The sequence below is a fragment of the Schistocerca americana genome, chromosome 1 (assembly GCF_021461395.2).
Source record: "Schistocerca americana isolate TAMUIC-IGC-003095 chromosome 1, iqSchAmer2.1, whole genome shotgun sequence".
Lineage (NCBI taxonomy): Eukaryota > Metazoa > Arthropoda > Insecta > Orthoptera > Acrididae > Schistocerca > Schistocerca americana.
Genome location: NC_060119.1, coordinates 342,562,750 through 342,589,346, shown reverse-complemented (window position 1 = coordinate 342,589,346; position 26,597 = coordinate 342,562,750). Strand labels below are relative to the sequence as shown.

Genomic DNA, 26,597 nt, shown 5'->3' with positions numbered 1-26,597 from the left:
TGTAACTTTAATCAAAAGTAACTGCTTTCAGTATCAAGTCGTTAAACTGTTCTGATGAGGTTTCAATCCTATTGAATGATTGAGATTGGGGGAGGGGTGTAGATAGGAAGGATATGACGTAAAAACAATCGAAAACGATGAATATTAGTGTTAGATTAATATTAGGCACGGTTGATTGGCTGGTGGGTAATCAGCTAGCTACAGAATAATTTGCCGAAGGACGAATCCGCCCTGACTGCGAAGGTGACCGACCTCGACAGAAGTTGAGTTACGTACGAAGCCAAACATGTTTTGGCGTGGTTCGCACGCAATGCTTTGCTTTCTTTATCGCCAGGTGTGAGTGATCTCCCTCCAGGCCGTTGCCATTGGAGGCGAAGCTGAGCCGTGTGCGTCATATCAACTCCAGGTCTTATCATATAAAAGGGCGCCCCCGCGACTCACTGGCAGATTTTCAGTGGCTTCGGTTATCCGCTGATCTGTTTCACAGGTGAGTTGACAGGCCGATAACCACTCAGCAATCTACTTAAGTAATTAACTGAGCTTATAAATAACTCTGATTTTAGAACGGAGGATTATAGACCTTTGCCCGAAGGTAGCTAATAGTAGAGAAATTCGTCGCTAAAAATACTGTTCTGCAAGTCTCTATATCTACATCAATATTCGGTAATCTACCTGTCGGTGTGTGGCGGAAGGTATTTCCTTCCCTGTTCCACTCACGAATGGCTCGTGGGATGGATGATTGTCGGTAAACCTCTGTGTCAGGTGTAATTTATCGAATTTTCTCATCATGGTCATTTTGTTGGATGTATATGGGAGGAAGTGATACACTCTCGAAATTTTAACAGTAAACCTCTCCGTTGCGTCTGACATTGGAGTTTGTCGAGCGTCTCTGTAACTCTCTCGCGTCGACAATACAATCCAGTGACGAAATGCACCGTTTCCTTGTGTCTTCTCTATCTCTTCCAGCAGTCCTACCTGTTCAGGATCTCAGATTAATGAACAATACTCAAGAATCGGTCGAACAAGCGTTTGGTAATCCAGTTATTTCGTGGATGAGACATGCTTCCTTAAGATTCTACCTTTGAATCCCAGTCTGGCATCTGCTTTTACTACTATTTATTTTACGTGTCGTTCCACTTAATGTTTCTCTGACTAGTTAATCCTGGGCATTTTACGATAGATACTGCTTCCAGCATTTTGTCATAGCTGTATAGTAGTGGACTTCTTCTCCTACGTATGCTCGATTTATTACATTTATTAACATTCAGGGGCAACTGCCAGATCCTCCACCATTCATCAGTCCTCTGAGGCCATTCTGCAAATCGATACTGTCTTCTGGCGTTGCTACTTTCTTGTACACACGCCAACTGCAGCATCTGCGAACACTCTTAAAGAGCTTCCAAGGTTTTCCACTAGATAATTTATTACATCGTAAATAGTAATGATTGTGTATCACACTTCCTTGTGGCACTCTAGAAATTACGTTCACGTCGGTCGATTTTGTTCTGTTAAGAGAGTCGTAATGAATTCTATTTGCAAGACAGCCTTGAATCCAATCGCAAATATGGTCCGATATTTGGTAAGCTCGTGTCAAATGCCTTCGTGGAAGGACAGGGCAAGCTGACTTTCGTAAGATTGCTATTTTCGGTATCCATGCTGATTTTTATGGAGGAGATATTCGTCCTCCAAAAATGTCGTAATTCTTGAGCTTAAAGAGTGTTCCATAATTCTACAAGATATTTATGCCAACTATATAGGCCTATAATTACATGCATCTGTCCTACGAACCTCCTTGATACCGGGAATGACCTCCACTTTCTTCCATTCGCTAGGTATCCTTGGTTGCTCCAGCGAGCTATGATAAGTTGCGGCTAAAAGAGAGAAAGTTATTTAGCATAATCTTTATAAGTATCCATTGTAGTTGCTTTTCTATTCCGGGATCGGCTATCTCAGTATCTGCCATTTCGACGTTCCTATATGATTGCAAGGAGGGATCTGTTACGCTCTTTCGCGGTGTTACAGTTTCAGATGACCGAATTCAGTATTTCGGGCTTCTGTCTGTTACCTTACGTTCCGATGATTGTGTGGTGACTGAGTGACTGGTTAGGTTACGTTAGCGTTGTTTAAAGTCCCGTCGACAACGAGGTCATTAGAGACGGAGCGCAAGCTCGGGTTAGGGAAGGATGGGGAAGGAAATCGGCCGTGCCCTTTCAAAGGAACCATCCCGGCATTTGCCTGTAACGATTTAGGGAAATCACGGAAAACCTAAATCAGGATGGCTGGAAACGGGATTAAACCGTCGTCCTCCCGAATGCGAGTCCAGTGTGCTGAACACTGCGCCACCTCGCTGGGGTGAGTGACTGAACAGATGATTTCGAACCGCTCACTGATTTTACGAAAGTCCAAAGCCTCTTAGAGCTTTTAGTCAGATCGGTTGCCAAAATCTTACTTTCAAAGTCATTCAACCCTTACGGTCCGTGCAATCTTTATGTATATCTCGACAAGACAGTCTTAAGAACTTTACGTAAAAATGTGACTTTTAAATCTGTACGTCATTAAGTGTCACTCACAACATTTGTGTCCCTATCGACTGAGCAGCTTCGCAAGCAGACAGGCTCATAGTGACGCGCTTTCCCCGGAAATCCCGTCCACTTTCTCCAACCTACGCTCACACACAGTTAAGCTCTGAATTCTCCTACTTATCAGATAAGGAAGCTAAAACACAGCAACCAAACTACATCCAGAAAGAATAAATATATCTGTGCGGAATGGGAGTGGCATCCGTCACGTTGGTAACAAATGGTTAGCTTTATGTTCAGTGCGATGCTTCTAAATAACTGTTGCAGTATATATGTTAGGAACGGTAGATTCTTGTGTATATTTAGATTCACATGAATAAAAAGGGGACCAGTGATGTGAATCTTGAAAAGCCCGCGCTACACGTGGGAGACCGAGGTCGGTGTTCCTACACATCTGTCAAACAGCGTGGATTTTCAACTGAACAGTAGTGCATACTACGAAGATTGATTGGCGCAAGATTAATCCATAAAGTAAATCTTGCATCATTAAAGCCGCATCACTTTTCAGTTTTCGTAGGCATCGTTCGGAGAACTATAACCAATTTTGAGGGTAAGTGTCGTGATGTTGTAAATGAAGCGAAATGCGGAAGTGGTCAAAAGCATTTGAACGCACACTGGTGTGCAAGACTTAATGACGAACGTAGCTTCCGCGTCATGTATCAGTGCCAAGTAACACAGCTCGATGATACTTGAACTAGGCACAGAAAGAATTGCTACAGTACTGTACGGAATGTAAGTGAAAGAAATACGCAGCGAGACGAACAGAAAAGACACTTTTGTACAAGGCAGGACGTGGTTCTTAACGAGGTGTGACATAACCACGCGCGACGGAGCGTTCTGTACAACGTGCTGCCGGCCGCTGTGGCCGAGCGGTTCTAGGCGTTTCAGTCCGGAACTGTGCTGCTGCTACGGTCGCAGGTTCGAACCCTGCCTAGGGCATGGATTCCGTGATGTCCTTAGGTTGGTTAGGTTTAAGTAGTTCTATGTCTAGGGGACTGATAACCTCAGATGTTAAGTCCCATAGTGCTGAGAGCCATTTGTACAACGCGCTCCCATGCCGGCCACAACGGTGGTAAGGAGTTCTTGTGATACGGTGTTTCATTCCTCCACCAGAGCGACTGGAAGGTCGTTCGTGCATTTGGAGATGTTGCAGTACGTCCCCCCCAAAGCATCCTACACATTCTAGGTGAGATTCATATCGGGAAATGACCAAGCCAGTCCATTCGCCGAGGTTCCTGCATGTGCGCTTTTTGGTGCGGTTACGCAAAGTCATCCGTAAAAATGAAGTACCCATAGGAAAGGAGTACAGTGTCACAATAACGTCGACTGGTGTGTGACTGGTTTTCGAAGATTTAGATGCCAGCACGCCCACGCAATTATGTCTCCCCACACCATGATACCAGGACTACCAAAATGATCATGTTCGACAGTGTTCCTGGGTTCATTACGTGTTCTCACCTATCGTCATGTGACGACACGTCCAGTATCCCTACCCAGACTGAAACCGCTCTCAGCTGAGAAGAGCACGGGATCCCATTCCTCTGTGGTCCAGTCCCTATGCTCGTGGTACTACCGCTAAAGTAGCGCCGATGCACGGGTACCAACGGTACACAATCTACAGGTCGTCGGGCAAAGAGACCACACACCTGCAGCTGCCGCGTCACTTTGGAGCGTGATATTGCGTGACTTACAGTCCTGGTAAAAGTGGTGCAGTTGTACTCGGTGTTTGACGTACGTCCTTTTTCGCTTGTTGCACAATGTAGCTGTCATCTGGTGCTGCAACTAACCGTGGTCAACCACCTCCTGTCCATCGAGCAGCAGTGCCCGAGGTAGGGCACGCTCCCAGTGCACCTGAAACAATGGCTCTGAGCGATATCAGACACTTGGCTACACTCGTCACACTTCAAACTTCTTCCAGTTTCCCTACGATTCTTCCCCGTGTGAAGTCATACCAGTTTTGTCTCCGAGCACTGTTGTAACCAAGAACACTATCACAGTGCACCTTAAGTGCTCGTTGATTGACACACAACGTCTTTCCAGTTCCTTCAATTTCCTCGTGTTTCGAGGCCAGCCCGATTTGGCGATATAGTCACGCAAAACTGTGACGTCCCACTTCCTGAGCACCTCTGGCAAAATGCTCCCGCACTTTCAATCATTTCCACCCAGTAGTTAATATGTTATGTTGCTTTATCTAGCTCGTCCTAATGTTTTCCAGAGCAGCGTAGCATTCGTAGAATATTCATTGTGCTCATTCGACTCGCACTTTCAAGCTGCCTCGCACTGACACGTGGGTTGTATGTTAAGGTTGCTAAAGTGTTAGATGAATTTCTCTCATCACTTACTGCTGTATTTTTTTTATTCTTTGAAATTCCAGTGTGTTGGAAATGTATCACAATCTTTGCGAAGGTAGATCGTTACGACATGGCACGTTCATCAGATATTTCGGGTCACAACTACAGTGCTACACTAACGATTTGGTGACATTCGCCTTAAACGAAAACCACACGCACTGTTTTGACAAGTGTATACACTGTGGAAGTCAGAACAGCTTGAAGAGCTACTATTTCACTGATAGCCACAACAACAGGGCAACAAGCTGATTGATTTCAAGCTCATTGGTAAACACTCGAACCGTAACCGGGTTACGTGTTTGTTTACATTTGGTACAGCTGGGCAGGCGGTTGAGGGATCTCTTCTCCTGACAGCTAGACAGTTCTTTTCGATGCTCTTATCTTATTATTACGTTATCACGCTCCGTACATGATAAGCCTTTTAAATACTCTTCGAAGGTTCTCTCTAATTCTGCAGAAAAGGATATACTTTCATAAAAAAATTAAGAAGACGTCGTATCCATAGTTTGGCAGGTATACACATTATATTTACTTGCTTACGTCAGAACACAATACACTAGTCACGCTCTCTTCTATAACTTAGTGGAGAACACATCTCGATGAATTTAATAGCCCTGGAGGTAGTTGGGGTGCCCTATGGTTTTACTTACCACTGTATACTGATAACTATAAGTACTGGAAGGGTTTATGGAAGTTCGCGTGCAAGTATGGCTCCTTCGATCGAAAAATATAAGATTTCAATTTCATCAGCCAGATATTACAAGCAGAAACAAGCTATGTGGAAATTTGGAAATTTGTGGTAAGGTCTTATGGGACCAACTGTTGAGGTCATCGCTCCCTAAGCTTACACACTACGTAATCTAACTTAAACTAACCTACGCTAAGGACGGAAAACACATACACGCCCGTGGAAGGACTCGAACCTCCGACGGGGAGACAACTATACGGAAGTGACTATTTTACAGAAGAGTTACGTAGTCGTTTTGGCAACATGAAATCTTATTTAGGTAGGTTTAATACTCAGGTATGTTTCATATTTCTACATGAAAGACACGATTTCCAGTTGTGTATATGGCATAGAATTTTAGATAAGTCATTACTCTTCTCAGTAATTATTGCTAAACCTTCCACGAAAGCTGCAAAGTCGTCAACCTAGGGCTATTCGAGAATCGACCTTCCACACCCACATCCGTACTCAAGTCTATACATGTACTGCGCATACCACTTTACGGTATGCGGCGGTGGGCACATCGTGTACCATTGCCACCTCCCCTCTTTACTATCGAGGTTTTTTCATCCCCTTAATTTATTCTCAGTCGTAACGATCGCAGAGTGACGTACAATACCCAACAACCGGTAGAACCTGAGTTTGCCAACTGCCCTCTTCGTAGTGGATTATATTTCGCCGACCGGTGTGCCTGAGCGGTTCTAGGCGCTTCAGTCCGGAACCGCGCGACCGCTACGGTCGCAGGTTCGAATCCTGTCTCGGACATGGATGTGTGTGATGTCCTTAGGTTAGTTAGGTTTAAGTAGTTCTAAGTTCTAGGGGACTGATGACCTCAGATGTTAAGTCCCATAGTGCTCAGAGCCATTTGATTATATTTCCTTAGGAATAGTTCAGTGTATCAGTCTAGCATCTGCTCTTCTTGTAAATAATTTTACAGTGTCGTCCCTCTTTAAATAGCTCCACACAACCTTAGATATTTAACAGCTGTGATAATCTTTTCATCGCTATCTTTTTTTATGGAAGCAGCTGGTATCTGTGGTTTTTGGTCTTTTGGTGTTTTTATTAGTATGGTCAATACTTCGTAATATGTACATGACCTGTGTATGAGCAATCAACGTCTTCAATTGGAAAACGAGAGTTCTGAGTACATCAATGGTGCTGTCAGAGAAATTTCTCTGGTGAAAGGGCTTGAACGGAGTCCACCAAGCATTCAAATGGACATAGAGGTTTCATTACGTGTCACTCATTTTAGATAACAGTTTTTCATACGGAACACACGAAAATTTATTTCTTAACCAGGATGCTGTGTGAAGAATCAAATCCTGGTCTATGCTGTTGTCCTGTATGTTGACAACATTCTTGCATTTAGTTTGTTACGAGAAAAAGTTGTAAGGAGTAGTATTCATACGAAAATTTCTAGCATTATTTCTGAGTCAACTGGAACTTCAGCCGTTCATAACAAGACAAATACATGTAAAACTATTTTTCAATCCAACGGTACTGAAGTTGAGATAGGCACATAACCATTGTGCATGTCTCTGGAGACTAACAGCACTACAGGAAGTGTTCATTTGTGAGGAATGTAGGAGGGAGATTGTAGATTCCAGTGTTCCGTCAACGACGTGATACTTATAGACGAAGAACACTCTCATTATGGTTGAGAATGGGTAAAGAAAGCCAGCCGTGTTGTTTAGGGCTCAGTGGATTTAAACCCACCCCTATGTCTTAACTCTGGCATCATTCGCCAGAGGTGTGATAATGTTCGGTTCGGAAGTAAATGGTTGAAAATTTGGTGGTGAAGTTGAGGGCGTTGACCATACTCAGCCGAAGAGAGGAGGACATGTCATGAAACAAACTTTTGTAAGACCAAATTTTGGGCCAATGATAGTATGTGAATTTAATTACAAGGTCTGCCTCTTTGAGTCAACGGTAGGACAGTAATGATGATGATTAGTATGTCGACAGAGCGCAGCACACGCTGTGCAGTGGCCGGCGTCGCAAGTGCTTCCATCAGCGGCGATTCAACGCCATGTGGCCTCATATAGCTGCGACAGCGTGCGTTGTGCGTTGTGGTGCGACTCAGATACCCTATGCTGTACAGAAGGCGGCAACCTGGTGAAGTAATGGTAGTTATGTATTGTCCCCGAGTCGATGGCCGGCGAGCTGCTTTCGAGGCCAGTGCTGGCCAGTTGAGACGGCAACTACAGATCCCGCGGTGTTTGGGCGGACTGCCCTGACGGCAGAACGGTCCGTGAACAGCATTCCAGATGGTGATCAACTGAAACGGCCCCGTGACGATAGAGCTGCAATACTAACAGAAGTGACTTTAGTATAAAATGGCTCGGTATTGTTCGCTTTCGGCCTGTGTTTGTTTGGGCTTTGCTATCCCTTCTGGCACGTATAGCAAACAATTCAGTGGCCGCCGGAGCTGGAAGGCGTAGGGAATCCACTGCTTGTGTACCGCTGTCTCAACTGTTACCGAACCCTACCACACCGGCTCGATTCACAACATTGTGAAAGCTGTGTTGTATTGTATGAAACATAACACCCGCATTTGCCTTCGGTTGGTGCTGCTGCAGTTCACTTCCACCCTTGCGCATTTGTGACCAAATGTGGTCGGTGCACTACACAGACAACAATCCAGTACAGTTTATCTCATAACCAAAGTGCCCGTTTACTCGGTTTCAACTGACAATACTAATCGAAAGTGACAATGAAGATGTTCTATTAAAGCATCACCGTTTAAAATTGTTGTCATAGCTGGTAACTGCAAAAATTTCAATACTTGTTGAATAGAACACGGAAAAAGGACAAAAAAGCTCGTACAGTATTTTCTTTGTGACCACCAGCATGTACCTCCAGTACTTGCTTAATATTTGCAAAAGGTACTGAAAGTGTCTCAAAACAAGAACCTACACCAAATTTGACAAGGTAATCTGTGTCCCGAGTCCATTCAGTATCTTTTCTTTTTGGGACGTCCTGATGTGATACTGCGGCACTCTTATTGAAAAAGTAGCCCTTGTCGGGATCAACGATGTATAGAATGGGATAGAGGATGTCTTACTTCCGTCTACTTTGCTACAGTGAAGATATCACAGAGATATCAAATAGAAATGGGCCAGAAGGGCCAGAAATACTTTATATTGCTCACTATAAAAGAAATATCTTTGATGTTAGCAGTCAAAACTTTCAGCCATAATTTGATCAAGAGAGTTCAGTAGTCTTAGAATGTTCTGTGAAGCCAGTTCAGGTGACAGAATGACACCAGGAGTCTCAGAAGAGTGCACGGCGGAGGGTAATAGAGAACGAAGAGCTCACTACAGGAATGACTGTCGATGCAGAACTCGTATTTTTGGTGCACTTCGAATAGTTTATGGTATATTCACTATCTTACACTACTTGATTCTTAACACACTATATGAATATCAATTCCGTGTCTACCTGTGTTGTTTCTCTTGAGCGTACACACGTGACTGCTTTTATAAGGCTCCTTCGACGTCAGAACGCATTAAACTGCCATAATGATTAGAATTCTATAAGCAGTTAGCGCCAGTTTTCAATGTAACTTGCTTACTGTTTTTGATTTCTTTGTTTAGCGCCATGTTGGACACTGCTTTAAGACAACAGAGTTCAGCAACAAAGAATATTTTCAGAAGACAAGAGTGTCTTTGATGACGTTAGTTCGCGAGTCTGTATAACGACACATGTGTTATGGAAAATGTACATTCAGTAAAGGGTACAACACATAGAAAAAACTGTGAAATTAATCGTGGAAACGCTACTACATTTGTAGAAAATTTCGCGGCTTATACAGAGCCGGCTCGAGAATATTTTGCTATACAAGCGACATACATATTGTCTAGAGTCCCATGTCCCTTCCCTCAGAGATTTGCACCCCTCACCCCTCTTCCCCTATCCGATATTGTGCTCCTTCAACAATGACTCTTCGTCGATGGGTCGTTACACTTGCTTGTCAGATTCGTGGTTGATGACATTGACTGGATTAAAAGTGACAGCTGCGTTCAAAAATTTAGCGTAAGACAGAAGAACGAGCATGTCCTGCCCAGATTGTGTGACACAATGTGCCACTTTCCTTTCTCAGTCGGCTGCAAGAAGAGGTTGCTAGTGATAAACCGTAGGTTTTGAAACTTAAGTTGACGTTTTTATCCCGTGGATAGCCTTCCATTCCTTGCTACAGTGCAGTAGGTCCACTTAATTGGTTTATAGGGGTGTAATTCACTAAAGTGGGTGAGTTAGTAAAAAAAAACATATTCGTCTTGGCATGAAAAGTAGTTACACATTTTGCTTACCCAGTCAACTTAATTAAAGTTTCATATATCTCTTCCAAACCATTTGAGGCCAATACTGCGATGGTTTTCTGGATACGTCTTCGCTGAATTAACAACAGATCATTACAAGACTTTGTAAGATGAAGTACTTTCTCATTGTTTTGGCCTACTAAGGGCCACATGAAATAACTTCCGTCTTCTTTCTTTTCTCCTATGTTTCCTGCCAGCAGTTTTTCATTCCTTATCTACGTTTTTCTCTTCCTTTTCAAGTCTATAAAAGTCCTGTCTTTTTTTGTTTTCTCTGGGAAGTCTTTGAAACGTTTTACTTTTACTCGAACTTTTCTCTTTTTCCTATTTCTTCCTTCGCTATTTCCATTCCCAGCAGATGTGCTTTAACTTCTTTGGTCCACATTATTGATATTTTTGGGTTTCTGTCAAAAAAGTTAAAAATTCTTTTTTCATCTCGCCTTTTTTCTCTTCCTCGATGTGTCAAACATTCGTTATATTTATTCATAAACTTTTTTATTGCTTCTGAACTTCCATATCCCATTGGCATATTTTGCTCGCACAATTTTCCTGATTATTTTCCTGTCATTCTTTCCTGTTTAACCTGATTGTTTGGTTGTATTCAACGCAAACTTTCTGATGCATTAAGGTATTTTGGTCTGATGACAGTGTAGTAGCGCCAGAGTTTTGCATTTATGGAAACAGATATTATAAATGATTTTTTTTTTTAATTGGAGTGCCATTAATCGGAATACTACCTCCATTTTCTTTGGCCTATTTGTCTAAAGCTTTTGGTTACATTATTTCTTCTAGATATTTAAATCTGGTATCCTATTTTATTCTTCCATAAACAGTTTCCATTTATTTCGGCGCCTCCCTCGTATCTGTTAGATACACTGTTTTTTTTTTCTTCAAAAGTTATACATTCTCATTGTTGTTATCGTCATTATGTTATTTATTGTGTGTTATTTAGTGTTTCGCAGTTGATTGTTGTTCTGATTCTTCTTTTACAACTTTCTGCATACGCTACGACTTGTATTATGACCATATAGTAGTCATGTAGACATCCACTGAAACAACAATTAAATGAAGTTACATTGTCTCGGTAACCAGACAAAATATAACGTTGTTTCTTACAGAAATCAATGGCTTCAGCAGTTTCTTTCGTAACCGTTCTGGCTCTGATAGCGACACCGTCGCTGGCCCAGATCGGCAGTACCGGACCCTGTCCCAACGTCACACTCGTCTCAAACTTCGACGCAGCTGCTGTGAGTACTGTAGCTTTGCTATTAAGTTATTTTCGTCATAAAGAGTTGTACTGAGATTGTAATGATGCCAGTCATAAATTCTTAGTGTAACCTGGAATTTTGGCGGATAAAACATCCTTTGCTGCTTAGAATAACGAACTCTTACTCTCTCCCGCAGTACCTGGGGAAATGGTACGAGCAGTACCGCTTCTTCGCCATCTTCGAGGGGGACGGCGAGTGTGTGACCGCCACATACACTGACAATGGGGACGGCACCGTTGGAGTCGAAAACGCCATGATTGACCCAGAGTAAGTCGATATTTTCACACCGACAAGGGCAGCGAGTTAAGCGAACCAGTTCACATCCTTGTGGTCGACACATACATTTGGTGGACTTTTCCTGATCGTTGACAGAAGGGGGAGAGGAGAATGTAGGCGCAGGCTGTGCCTGGTACACAGACTTTTGTCAGGAGGGGACTGGTGAAGTTGTGAAGAGATCCACCTACTCAACCAGGGCTAGCAGTAAAGTTGTTCTTTTTCTTCGAACTGACATCTAAAAAAGAAGCAATGATACACGAACAAACAAACACTTAAAAAAAGTATATTTGTGTCATCAGCTCTACAGATAAGTTTATTCTCCACCGGTTTCGATTATTCCAATGATCTTCACGGGACAAAACTGTAGATACAAAACAGACGAACAAAGAATAAAAAAAAGTATGATAGAAAATGGAGACATTAAAAAAAGTCATTTTAAAACTATGGTACTTACACATCCTACGTCAATAGATTAAACGTACACTTTTGTCGAATATGGCCGCAGCTCGTGGTCTTGCGGTAGCGTTCTCACATAAGGAGCACGGGGTCCCGGTTTCGATTCCCGGCGGGATCAGGTATTTTTCTCTGCCTCGTGATGACTGGGTGTTGTGTGCTCTTCATCATCATTGACTCGCAAGTAGCCGAAGTAGCGTCAACTAAAAGAACTTCCAATACATCCCCGCATGGGGGCTCCCGGCCAACGGTGCCATACGATCATTTTTTTTTTTTTTTGTCAAATATGACACAACCAATGAACAACATTATAATTGTCAAAATAGCCTGACTTAACATAGTCGATATAGATGTGCTATGCCTTGGCATAATTACAGCAATGCTGTAACTGTCAGAGGTACAAATACTACATGATCATCAAGTTCAAACACATACGAAGTATAAACACGTAAAATGTTACAAATGTTATTTGGTCTAGTCGAAGATTACAGTAACAGAAATCCAGAAATAGACCGGCGACTTTTCTCTGAACAACAACATAAATATGTAACCTATTATAATACGACATATAGACTTTGGTTATACAGAAATTGAAAAGAAGGTATTTATCTGGACTAAACACTGTGAAAGAAGTCAATATAAAGGGCTGTAGTCGAATAGAACATTAAAAATTATTATGCTATGTGATGATTGCAGATGAAGTTATTATGTATATAGATCGACAAAGGCAACAAAAGCATGAGAAGCTTTCTGACCATGCGTCTTTAGTAATTATTCATAATAAAATCCAGAATAAACATACAATGATTGTACAGCTGATGACACATGTATATTTTTTTCAAATTATCTAACAGCTGTAGACAGTCGCCCACAAAACGCCCTATAAGCGCTTAAAAGTTTATTGAATACGGAGAGTGGAAACTATCGTTCACCATGAGATCAGAATTCTTTTGTCCATTTTGAAACAAACAAACAGACAGCAAAAAGTGATACTGCGTAATGGCTGCTAAAATAACGGTACGTTATAGTTATTGTTAGATGTGTAAGTCTGACAGTGACCAGGTTTGAATCACATCTTCGCAAAAGTTTTCTGGCATCTACCAATCCAAAGCTAGGGAGACGAGCTCTCAAGGAATTTGACGGATAGTACGTCTTATCCACTGCTGAGCAGAATACGTACGACAGTAACACGGCAGCGAGTCAGCTTTGCATTGCATTGTGACGAAATCTAAAAAAGAATAGTACAGGTATTTCTAAAAACATTTTCATGAATGCAGTTACTTTAAGCTTGTATGCGTGAGTGATTCGAGGTTCGGACAACGTAAGTACATTAAATCGTCTCATCTTTTACACGTACTGATTACTTCCGGAATAATATGTGTCAACTTCTTCATTTGTGTATCCGTGGTATCAGTAGCTGCTGCGTAAATAGTTTATTAATGCCGGTACTGTGTGAGCAACGTGTTTTGTAGTTATCATATGCGTTTCGTTTCATTCAGTTAAAGTATCAACGAAGATATAGTTTTCAAATTTGTTTCTTTCTGACAAAGAGGACGTGATTATATGTGTTCTTACTATACTAGAATTTCCTCCTTGTCACTAGAGCTTTAAGTAAAAAGGACTTCACCTTACACAATGAACAGCGAAACAGAAGAACGTCAATGAATCAATTTAGTAAGACAATATGTCTCGGACGGTCAATAAGAAATACCATCGAAGGGAACGGGGGAAGGGTCTATTAATTCATTACAGGGGAGAAACGGTGATGACAGGTACACTGAACACTTTTTATTTATTTTATAAGGCACTGGATGTGACGCGACTGGTTTATTTACGCGTTTCGATTACAGTCATCATCAGAAAATATGAAAAGGTTACAAAAAAAAGTAAAAACCAAGAGTAGCAAAATGAGGATGGCTAAGAGGCAAACAAGTAAATACATACAATGAGACAACAAGTAAATACATAATAAGAGTGAATGAAAGTCTCATACCAATACAGGAAGAAGAACTTCATACAGACAGTATGGGATCATGTGAATGTGCCACATTCCAAAACGTTACTGAATAAGGTATGACATAGTTTCGAAGATAACGAAATAGCCGACAGTGGCTCTAGTGGCAATACGTCGTGTCGTTAAATGCAAAGAAAAAAACACAAAATATGTGGAAATCATAAAATGGTTTTATATAAGACCAACACTTCTATATAAATAAAATGGAAAAATACGCTACCCCATGCATTGTTCACGCAATGTTGCTAAAATAATGTGGTATGTAATTAAAAGTAGGGGAAGATAAAGGCGAGGGAGAAGTTATGGAAGGGGGTAAACGGCAGGTAAAAAGGCTAAATTTTTTTGATTACAAAGTAAATAATAACAAAGCAAAGAAATAAAGAATGTATTTCACAAAAAACTACGTTCTGGAAGGAATATACAATCGTAGTAAATGTACAGACGTACCATCATCAACAAGTTAAAATAACGATCTTGAGATTTGTTGACGTTGTTTGACACTGGTGTTGGTGCAGAAGTAGCACGCTTACAGGCTGTACTTATGTCCCTATAAAGCCTACTAGTTATGCACAGTCATCTACATCAAACACATATTACTACTTCTATGTGATCTTTTTGGTGACAGTACATGTTTAGACTCACTACAATTGTATATTCTTTCAGAACATAGCTTTTTTGTTAAATATATTCTGTTTTTCTTTACTTTGTTATTGTTTACGTTTTAATCATATAAATTCAGCCTTTTTACCCTTGGTTTGCCCCATCCCTGTCTTCCCCCCCCCCCCCTTATCTACCTCCACATTTAGTTAGGTACCATATTATTTTAGCAAGGCTACATGAACCTTTTCTGGGATAAATACTTACATATTTTATTTATATATCTGTGGTTCTTTGTACATACGCCATTTCATGATTTCCATGCATTTTAATTATTGTTTTTTTTTCCCCTTGCGTTTAACACAGCGACATGATACCACTAGTGCCACATGTTGGCCATTTCGTTATCTTTGATGCTATTTAATGCCTTTGCTAATATATTTACTTCTTTATGTCTCAGTCATCCTCACTGTGCTACTCATGTGTTTCTTTGTACCATTTTCAGATTTTCCGATTATGATTGTAATCTAAACGCGTAAAATAAAATGGGCACATATCTCTTACTTGACCAAGTCACACCTTCTGTATATCATTTCAGTATGAGTTTGACAACATATAGAAGGTATAATGAATATTGTAGTAGGTGTACTAAGAAGTCTGAGGATTATTTCGCCATTTACTGTGAAATGAATATTGGTTACGGCAGTGACAGAGGAGTTTGCATAGGTTTTTTGTTTTATGGATATGTTCACCTGCGATACTCGATAAGTGAGACTTAATCTCTGACGCAAATCTGCAAGGTATAAGGTTGCATGTGCACTGAGAAGCCGATGAAGAAGACACAGCTTATGGTAGTCATGTAGCTTGTATGGCCGCAACCAAGCTAACTGGGCATGTGAGGGGCTGACAAGAAGCCTAGATGGATGTTGCAGATTTAACACACAAAAATACCAATGGTTATTTCCAAATTTTTAGTGTTGTTACTTCCTGTACCGTGTTGGACTACATGACAATAGTGAAGGGTCGGTAGAACAAGTATTTGCACAAGCTATATTTTCACATCCTGTGGAAATATGCTCCCACACGTAAATAGAGTATACAGGCGAGCAGCAATCTTGCTGTGTGTGGTGCAAGTACTTTCTGCTCAGCTTATGTGCTCATCCAAAGTTACATCAAATTTCTTCATGGTTTTTATTAATGTTTTGGAATTGTAGCGCCCATAAGTTTAATAACAATAAACATATTTCCTTGTGCGTCAAACCGGTTAGAATATACGTACAGTAATGGAAATAAGTATTCATACACGAGAGCGTGGAAAAGTAAACTGCCTTTATTGACAATACGAAACCAAAAACACTAATTGGATATGCACTATACACATTGGCCAGTCTCCAATGCAGCTATGCTGGTATATAGAACGAGAATGAACAAGCCTTCACAAAACAAAATACAAAAACGTCTGCCAAGTTCACTACTGCGCTGGGAATTAAGTATTCATACACCAACAGAAAATGACACTTCTAACAATGCAAGAACATGTTTAATACTTTGTATGCATACCCTTCCGGTTTATTACTTCTCGCAACCTCCGTGGCATGGAATGGACCAATTTTCTTGTAGTTTCAGACGTGATACCTTCCCATTCTCGAAGGAGAGTCACTTTCAAAGAGGACTTACTACGGATGTCGTGTTTTCTCACTCGTGTTTCCAGCTCACTCCACATGTGTTCGATAGGATTCAGGTCCGGACTCTGAGCTGGTGTTTTAAGAGTGTGTGGAATAGAGCAACCACAGCCGGACAATTTGCCCCGTATGTTTGGGATCATTGTCCTGTTGCAAGTAATAATTTCTAGGAAGAGCCAAGAGATCAACACTCTGTTGGAAGATCTGTTTGCCGGCCGCGGTGGTCTCGCGGTTCTAGGCGCGCAGTCCAGAACCGCGCGACTGCTACGGTCGAATCCTGGCTCGGGCATGGATGTGTGTGATATCCTTAGGTTAGTTAGGTTTAAGTAGTTCTAAGTTCTAGGGGACTGAAGACCACAGCTGTTAAGTCCCATAGTGCTCAGAGCCATTTGAACCATTTGAAGTTCTGTTTGAGAATGTTCATATACACAAATCTGTCCATGGTACCTTCCACAAACACTAATTTTCCGACACCGGAGGCTGACATACAGCCCCATACCATCCCTCCACCACCTCCATGCTTCACCGTGGGTTGAATGTTGTTTCGGTCGAGGTCTGTATTCGGTCTTCTCCAGACCAAGATCCTACCATCATTGTGCATGATATTAAATTTACTTTCATCACTAAACAATACAGTATCCCAGAAGTCTGCTGTCTTGGATACATGCTGTTTCGCGAATTCCATCCGCCACTTCCTGTTCTTTTTGCTGATGTAGGGCTTTCGTCTCGGAACCCTGGCTCTGTAGCCCGAACGATTGAGAATGGTACGAACTGCCCTCGGAGTGATGTCCTTTCGGAAGTGGTCATGCTGAGCGGTTCTAGGCGCTTCAGTCCGGAACCGCGCGAACGCTACGGTCGCAGGTTCGAATCCTGCCTCGGGCATGGATGTGTGTGATGTCCTTAGGTTAGTAAGGCTTAAGTAGTTCTAAGTTCTAGGCGACTGATGACCTCAGATGTTCAGCCCCATAGTGCTCCGAGACATTTTTTTGAAGTGGTCGTGTACATATGCGGATAGTGCCGACACTGTCGTTTTCGGGTTTTTCTTAATGATTCTTAGTAGCTCTCTGGTCTCTCTTGTTGTAAGCGTCTGTGGACGACCGTGTCGTTCACTGTTTATTACTACATGTCTGTCCTTATATCGCTTAATGATAGATTGCACAGTCGCTCTGCTTCGTCCTATGATGTTCGCAATTTCGTCATACGACTTGTGTTGAAGGTATAGGGCGACAACGATGTTTCGTTCCTCAGTGGTCGTTTCCTTCCCCTTGCGGCGGCCCATTCTGCTGTCCCACGGTACCCACGTCCGATGTGCTGTTGCTTCACGGCCGCCACACGACTACACAAGTGTGGCATGCACTCCGTGGCTGCGTCAGCCGTTTGTTTGGTTAAAATTAGTCCGCTGTATGAATACATTTTGCCTGTCGTAGACTGTGCGGAGTGTAACATATTTTATTTTCCCAGAATAGATTCATGGCATACGGGAAGCTTCATTACCAAGGACATAGTTAAGAGACGCTACATCATCGTACTTATTCGTATCGGCGCTGTAGGTGATTTACTATCCCAACACACCATCGTAGTTTGTCGCCACCTACTGTATAATACTTATTTCCATGACTGTATTTAATGTCATTAGTCAGTGATTTCTTCAGGTCAATAATGACTTGATCCGTTGTCTTTCAGAACGGGCGATCCAGAAATCATCAATGGACAGGCCAGTGTGGATGGGAACACAACGGAAGGTCGCCTGGTCGTTATCTTCCCACAGACCGGTGAGTGTTTACGAGCAAATCGCCTCAGAAACTTTAATATGAGTCAATGCTATCAGGCATTGACTCTTGTTCCACAATCTATTTCTTTTAAAAGTCATCAGTCTTGTGACTGCATTAGTAACGTTTCTGTCTTTTTCTTTCTTCTACTAATCTTTTCATCTTTGAATACCTACTTATCACAAAATTCTCTATAACATTATACTTCGTCTGCACTAATCAGTTACACAGTTTTAACGTTTTAAGTAAGTTTAGCATAATAATGTTCTTTCACTATCGCACACTCTGCTCCCCTGTACTACTAGTGCCCTCTCTTGGCAGAAGCTGTCCTTAGCGCAAACGCTGCCTACGCGATGCTAGTGCACTAGCTGGAAGTAGTACTAAATGACAACGTAGACTACACTCATTCCGTGTTTTATAATGAGAGCACTTAGCGACTGGCGGCGAACTTTAAAAATAATTCATTTTTCTTGCTATAAAACATAAACAGCAAACATGACGTTTCGATGTAATGTATTATTTATTTACCCCCAAATCTAACGGCTACCCTCTTTTGGTTTTGACTTTTTCATTAGTCTGTGGGTAAATAATTCGGGGCTAATAAAACCAAATTAATTAAAGTTTTGCCCTTCAACCATAAAGGTTTAACATGCTTCATGTCAAATATTTAATACAGCCATTAACTCGTCTGCAAACAGACGTTTGAAGCTGTTTTGTACAAGGAAGTTCGATTCTTTAAAGAATCAGGAGTGAGTGGCTACTGGTATGTTCCTGTTTGTGGAAAGAATATTGTGTAGTTTCCTTTCCTCTCCTACACACGTACCTAGTACTTGTTCATTTTGTCCGTATTCATTCATTTAATTCTTAACTTTGCTTTGTGGCACCACATTTGAAGTACTATCACTCATTTTTTAACTGTTTCTTCCACGATTTACGTTTCTCTTCTGGGTAAAACTATGCTCAAAATGAACATTTGTAGGAAGTCCTTCACTAATTCTATGTCAATTTCTGTCTTACACTGATTTCATCTTTCTCCTAACATGTATTTTTAATATATTAATGCAAAAAAATACTATTTTACTTGCATATTTTGGTTTATTAGAACTGGCGTTTTTCTGTTGGTGTTAGTTATAACCTAACTTTGAATGGCAATGTCTTAGGTTGATTAGCATTTCGATGCGAATGTCGGAACATACCCAGTTAGTCAAAAAAGTTTCGAGAATGGAATAATAAGAAAACAGATAAATGTTAAAAAGGTGGTTTTAATGCTTCCCGTGTTCTCGAAAGTCTTCTCCCACGAAACTACAACGCACAGAACGTTCATAGATCCATATGAAAGTGTCAGAAAAGTCCTTCTTCGGGATGTTGTTAAACTCGTGCTTTACATTCACGCCTCAGAGACCCACTGCACACATTTTCTTTTTGTGGTAGCTCCGCATTGATAACACCAAATCCAGTCACCCATGGTGACTTATCCCAGCTAAGAACTGTTCACTTTTTTATTTTCAATCATGTCGTGGTTTTCTCTTCTTCAAAATATTCTGGAAGATGTCTTTAACACTTGATTTGGAGATGTTCTGTTCGTTGTTCCATTGCGATTTATGTAATAACTACGCTGCCGCACTTCCTCTTCTCACACTGCCTGCTCACAACTGATTGGTCGAATGCACAGCTGTTGTTTAGAGTTGGTAGTTCCAGATGCTACTGTAGTTACTGCACTGACGTCGCTTATACACCAGGAAAAGAATCAGTCTCGGAACATTTTGAATGAAAGGTACAGGATAAAATGACTCAGTTATCCTAGATGTTATTGAAACTAGGCCGACCCAGTAAGAAACAAAAACTGAAGAAACCAGAGCGCCTTATTGAAATTATGCTGTCTGAAATAATTGAGCCAAAGAATGATACAGAGCCTATTAATTTTGTAGACCATGAGCACTGGCTTCTTAAAAGAAGATATATATATGGGGTAGTCTGAGGGATTTAGTGATGGAAGTGATTGGGTATGCAGTCTTCATAAAAGTTTATATGGACTAAAACAATCTCCAAGGTGCTGGAACCAACGATTCAAGGACTTCCTAATAAATCTTGGGCTTGTGGAAAGTAAGGCAGATCCGTGTTTGTTCTATCGAGAAAACTGCAATGACAAGTTGATAGTAGTTCTGTATGTTGATGATGGATTTAATATCTGCAAGTAAGAAGAATGATATTGAAGTTTTCCTAAAGGAAATTCAAGATGAGTTAAAAATTGCTGTTGAGCCAGTAGGATATTTCTTAAATATTAATAATGTATGTCATGATAATGGATCAATAGAGATTAATCAAGACAGTTATGCTAAAGATATTCTTCACATGGCAGAGGCAAATCCTGTGTCAACTCCAACTGAACAGTATCTGCAGCCAAATGAGTTAACCAGTGATAAACCAACTAATGCTCCTGTTTTCATGGCTAGCATCATATTTTATACCCAATGAAACTGGACATTTTATGTACTTTAGGATTCTTTTTACCACAGACCAATGATTTTCTCGAGGATTCTCTAAAATTTTTGACACATAGCTCACTGCAAATGCTATACCGGGCCTTGTACCAACAGTTAAATACATAAGACAGCCAAATGCTTCTCGATATGGCGTCTGTATACATTTGGCATGTTTGTTTAGTTGTTTCTGCAACAGTGTTCTGACCCGTTTTGTGTTCCAAGGAGTATCAGCTCCGTCGTTTGTTAATTTGTTTGGTATAAATCTCTCAACTGCTGCTGATACTATTTCTTTGGATTCAAACCACATCTGGTTTACACTTACATAATTAATGTGGAAGGAGTGGAGATTCTCTCTGAGGAAGGTGTCAAGTGAATTATTATCTGCTTTCTTGAACAGTTATATTGTTCGGTTATTTTTGGTGAATTTGGGGGCTACAATACTCAATCTCGCTACGACAACCCTGTGTTCACTAATCTCTGAATCCATTTTGATGTTCGTTATTAACTGAGGATTATTTGTTGCTATGAGGTCACGTGTGTTTTAACAACCGTTTACAATTCGCGTAGGCTCATGAACTAACTACTTGAAATAATTTTCAGAGAATGCGTTTAGCACAGTTTCGGATGATGTTCTATGCGTACCTTCAGAATTAAACATGTATTTTCGCCAACATATCGAGGGTAAATTAAAGTCACCACCAACTATAATCGTATGAGTCGGGTACGTGTTTGAAATCAAACTCAAGTTTTCTTAGAACCTTTCAGCAACTGTATCATCTGAATTGAGAGGTCAGTAAAAGGATCCAATTATTATCTTATTCCGGTTGCCAACAATGCCCTCTGCCCATGATAACTCACAGGAACAATCTATTTCAATTTCGCAACATGGTAAGCTACTTCTAAGAGCAACAAACACGCCACCGAAAACCGCGTTTAGCCTATCCTTTCGGAACACCGTTCTTCGCAAAAATTTCGGCTGAGCTCATTTCCGGCTTTAGCCAGCTTTCAGTGCCTATAACATTTTGAGCATCAGTGGTTTCTATTAGCGCTTGCAGCTCTGGTACTTTCCCAACACAGCTTCGACAATTTACGATTGTTATACCGATGTTTCCCGTATCTACGTCAATCCAGTGTTTGGCCTGCACCCTTTGTGGCTGAAGCCCATATTGTATTTTCCATAGACCCTCTAACCTAAAAAGCCGCCCAGTCCACGCCACACAACCCCTGCTACCCGTGTAGCCGCCTCCTGACCTATTCAGTGGAACCCGAAACCCAACCACCCTTTAGCTCGAGGAATCTGCAGCTTACAGGGTCGCAGAGCCGTCTCTGATTCAGACCCTCATCTCGGCTCTGTACCAGAGGTTCACAGTCGGTCCTGTCGAATATGCTGGAAATGGTCAGCTTTGCTTCCATCTTACAAGCAAGACTGGCAGCGTTTAGCACTTCTGTTTGTCGCTCGAAACCAACAAGAATCTCTTCTGATCCGAAGTGACACCCATCACTGGTACAGACGTGAGCCACCACCTGCAGTTGGCTGCACCCTGTGCTCTTCATGGCATCTGGGAAGACCCGTTCCACATCTGGAATGACTCAACTCGGTATGCACACGGAGTGTACACTAGTTTTCTTTCCCTTCTTGGCAGCCACGTCCCTAACGCTCCTAACGTTGGAGCTCCTAACTATCGTTAATCGCACCCTCTGTGATTGTCCGGATCTTGCAGGCTGAGAGGTTTCCTCTGAAACAGGACAGGCGACAGCATCTGGCTCAGTGACAGTGTCAGCCACACTTGCAACCGGTTTGTCTGTCTGACAGACCCTACGTACGGCCGCTTGGGAAGTCTTTCGCCGCCTGCTACGCCCCGGGGCGACCTCCGACTCGACCACAGGGAAGGGGTCAACCTCAGTGCGAACAGTAACTGGGCTGGCCACCGGTGAAGACCGATCAGAGGACTATGACGCGCTGGACGTCCGTTGGATCCCCACTCCCGGCCCACAACAGTGGTGCCCATCCACTGCAGCCTTAGGCTGTGTAACCGAAGCCACCACAGTCTGAAGCTGAGAGCGAAGTGTCAACAACTTGGCTCGCATCCACACACAACAATTGCAGTAACCGAAGACATCACAGCTTGAAGCTGAGAGCGAAGTGTCACCAACTCGACTCGCATCCACACGCAACAATTGCAGTCCATGTCCGTACTAAAGAACGTGGAAAACTAAACTATGCAGATAAACGGATAATCGGCACGTGCCGCGCAACTCTACTGTAGACTCTGACGAAAACGCAGAAACTGTGTCTAGTAGATTAGATTAATACGCAGAGATTCAAAAACCTAACTACCGAAGCAGTCAGGTGAAACTAAATAATTCGCCCCTGGTTAGGAACTTGTAATATGTCACAAAATCGGTTTACTTTTCGACGCAAACTAAAACACGAGAACTGTGGCTATTAGTTGTTAAATAAACACGCAGAAACTCAAAAAGTAAACTATTAAAGCACAAAGATGATATTATAAAATTGGCTCCTTGTTAGGAACTCGTTAAAGTCACAAAATCGGTTACTTCCCTGTTGCTGCTTGTGTCTCTGCCGGCTACTGCTGCCTGACTGACTGGCTGACTAACGTCAGTGGATTTAGTGTCGCTATCCGAGTGACAGACTAGTTAGTACTAGACATGTCACAAGGTCTCGCATCGTGCAAGAGGTGTCTGTCACGGCCTCGAGCCCCAAGGTAGTACATACCACAAGGCTTGTCTCATTGGACGACAAGTTCTGGTGATCGAATTTACTTCCTCCACCGGCATTTAAACCAACTACATGCACCCATTCACGAATGTTAGTACAGATGTGTGTGACGATACTTTGTTATTCAGCAGAACATGTAGTATTGTTTGTCTCTCGAAGATGATATCTAGAGCTTTCCGGTGAAGGTTGAATTGTGAAAAACATTGCAGCTGACACTCGAATGTCGCGGTCTCAATATTAGAGAAGACCCTGAAAGATTAAAAAGCTCTGTATTGGTTGGTTGGCCAGATGCTTCCTCTTGATTATCTCAACAACACCTCTCATCTTCTGTACGATACAAGCTATGAAAGAATTCTATAGAAAATTTCATATTATAGTATTCTTACCGCAAAGACCAAAGAAGAAGCTGTGAATACACAGTGTGAAAACGATTCGTGCTCGAGTTATCAGTCAAACGGATCAGTATGAAACCAACTATACAAAACGGGTAATATTATTTTGACAGATCCACGTAGAATGAATGTCTTTCAATAAACAGACTTTTGTCGATGGTGGACTTGATTTGATTCGTCTCAGATTGCACCGTGTGTAATACAGTAAGGAACTATAGCTTCGAAACCAAAGAAAAACGGTGTAAATTTTACACGATATTTCCATATGGTACCGAGGTATACCAGATCAAAATATAATCATAATTTAATTTGATGTGGAGACGAGCATCATAGGTGGCGTAAAGTAATGTTCTGATGCTGAAGTTAGGAACTGCAGGAGTCGCCGTCGAACTACAAAGAAACTAACGTAGGAAACTCTTCGACGTCATTGCCGCCATTCCTTCGACAGTATCTTCCCTTGGCCCATGTATACGTCGTATTTTCTACTTCTGTACTAATTGTCTGTACAAGAAGTAGAGTATTAGTAGTATCAATTATATTAATTATTCATAGATATTATTTGTTAATGATTTACATCCATTATTTTCTATGTAACTGTTATCGCTGTACGATAATTAAACAAACAAAAAACGAGACGTATTTTAGTGCTACATTAATAATGGAAAATTCACAGTAAAAGAGCATTTTAGTGAGAAATGTGCTGTCAGTAACGCTCCAAGCTTAGTAAGGTAGGTATCGCAGTAATTATGTAAGATACGGATACCTCATTTCCCATCATGAAAATATCCGTTAGTGACGTAGACTGAGTACGTTCGAAGCTTCTAGTGTATGAATTCTTGTTGTTTCACAACCTTTGTTGCAATATATCCCCCAAAAGAAATACAACGATTACAGTTAGAAGCTTGAATATCAAATCCGATTGCAAATTTTCCTCTCCAGGTTCATTTGAGGCGCCATACTGGATTCTCGACACGGACTACGGGAACTACTCCGTGGTCTGGTCGTGTATCGATATTGGAGGGGCGGCTAACATGCGTAAGTATCGCTGCTAGCTGTTCGGCAGCTTTTTGATCAATTTTTACGTAAGTGGTCGTAATAAGCTTTGATTGTTACGCAAGATGCAGGTGAAGTGAGACCTGTACAACAAACAGATATCGGCGCAAGCCAGACAAACACGTGGCAATGTTGAATTCTGTTGTTGGCGTCATACTGCTGTAACAAGCTACTGGTCAATTGGGAAATACTGTTTGTGGTTTTTTTTCTTTTCTTTTTATTTTATTTTTTTATTTTTTTTATTTCAGACTACGCTCTCTAACCGAGACCAACGAGAAACATACGCTCGCACTTAATTTCTCAGATACCTAGTCCTGAATCAGCAGAACCGAAAGATTTTCGGGAAATTATTTTTTTCGTCAGCATATGCGATGAATACTACTAGAGTGACAAAATAAACACAGCACTATTATCGATCGTTGTGCTTCCATAGTGTGCTACATTTCAAATATGATACGGAGTAACGAATTCAGTATTATCATCACCTGTGTGTCACAGTCTCCTGCATAGAGAAGCAGTCTCACTTAAGATTACCTGTAACATTTAAATGTTCTTTGTCCTTACATGTAGCAAGTAGGTCCTCTGTACAAAATCATGCTGAATTTTCCTAACTGAAGACACAGTATGTAGGAGCTGGAGCTTACTGTGTCCCCTCTGCTAAACCTCGTTGTGATGGTGTAGGTTTCCTCCTCCACTCCCCCTGTATCAGCCTAGTAGTGGAAGCAATGACTAAGGACACTTTCATGCTAAAGCACCAGATATTATCAGCGCTAGAGTACTTTTTTTTTTTTTTTTTTTGTTCAAACCAGCCACCCACACGCCAGTATTCAGAGCTTCTTCAGGTAACAAATACACCCATTCTGCAAAAAAAAGTCTGCAGGCTTGTTTGTAGGAGCACACATTTAGAGCAAGACCACCACGTACTCTAGACTAATGTTTTTAGTATCTGTGCACATCAGCAGAGTTGTGACCACAGCCGCACATTTCCTATGATTCATTCCGTCAGTACTACACAATTAACATAGACAACATTTTCATGCCCGGTCAAACTGCCACTAACGCATACGGCTGAAGACTAGTAAATACTAGCTGCTGTCAACGACAGCAGAGTAGTGAATATCTGGAAGAAATAGAAACAGTGTTCAGTGGTCATTTCGCTCATCTGACGCTAACAAATTGGGTTATTTCTTGCGAAGCAAAGCAAGTGTATGGTTACTTTCATTCCAGTGAGCAGTCTGAATGATTAACTTCGTAGATTTGACAGGATTGTGGAATGTCAGTCAGACAGGAATTTAAAGCAGTGATGTTTTGTGATTTGTATTGAAATTGTCAGAATACATTTTAGGCATGTAATTTCATGCTACGTATGAAAGATGGACTGAAGTAGTATAGTTGAAGGAAATAAATTGCTCTTATCGAGATATTGAATAAGAAAATCGTATGTTAGTATTGATATCTTTTTGGTTTATCCAAATTTTGTACTGCTATTGACCTAATATGAGGAATGTGGAAACATCATATATTTCCTTTTAGCTTGTGTGGAGATCTTCAGCTGCAGCGTAAAATTTCAAAATCACTTGTTCAATGAAACTAATTCTTGTTTCAGAGTTCTCGTGGCTGCTCACAAGAGAAAAATTCCCCACCGACGAACTCATCCAGAATATGTTCTCTGTTATGACAACGAATGGTCTGGACACTGAGAGACTGAGAAAAACAAACCAAACCTGTGAAAATTGATTATTGGTGATGAAGGTTCCTAGGATGATGAAGTACATTTAATCAGTGTTATAATCATTATATCCAATGTTTTGTAACGCCAGATAAATGTAATGAGACTATCACAGAATGTGAAAGTTGTTGTATGTGACATTAATTAAACGACATTTGATGAACAGAA

The 26,597-nt window shown here is 41.3% G+C and overlaps 1 protein-coding gene across 2 annotated transcripts; it reads left to right on the top strand.

The window, feature by feature from the left end:
• The first annotated feature begins 395 nt into the window (after positions 1-395).
• Positions 396-26,597, top strand: LOC124599119 (apolipoprotein D-like). Of its 2 annotated transcripts, XM_047136051.1 has the most exons (6): positions 396-487; positions 11,092-11,220; positions 11,378-11,508; positions 17,947-18,035; positions 24,587-24,682; positions 26,307-26,597. In XM_047136051.1, exons 2-6 carry the CDS (start codon positions 11,098-11,100, stop codon positions 26,435-26,437), a joined length of 570 nt encoding a protein of 189 aa, XP_046992007.1. In that variant the 5' UTR covers positions 396-487; positions 11,092-11,097; the 3' UTR covers positions 26,438-26,597. The 2 variants fall into 2 exon arrangements, with proteins under 2 accessions (XP_046992007.1, XP_046992006.1); XM_047136050.1 differs by lacking the exon at positions 396-487 and having other exon boundaries at positions 11,078-11,220.

Coding starts and splice junctions, on each gene's coding strand:
- LOC124599119 (XM_047136051.1), top strand. CDS start 11,098: ATGGCTTCAGCAGTTTCTTTCGTAACCGTTCTGGCTCTGATAGCGACA. Junction 11,221..11,377: donor CAAACTTCGACGCAGCTGCT/GTGAGTACTGTA, acceptor TCTCTCCCGCAG/TACCTGGGGAAATGGTACGA. Junction 11,509..17,946: donor AACGCCATGATTGACCCAGA/GTAAGTCGATAT, acceptor GTTGTCTTTCAG/AACGGGCGATCCAGAAATCA.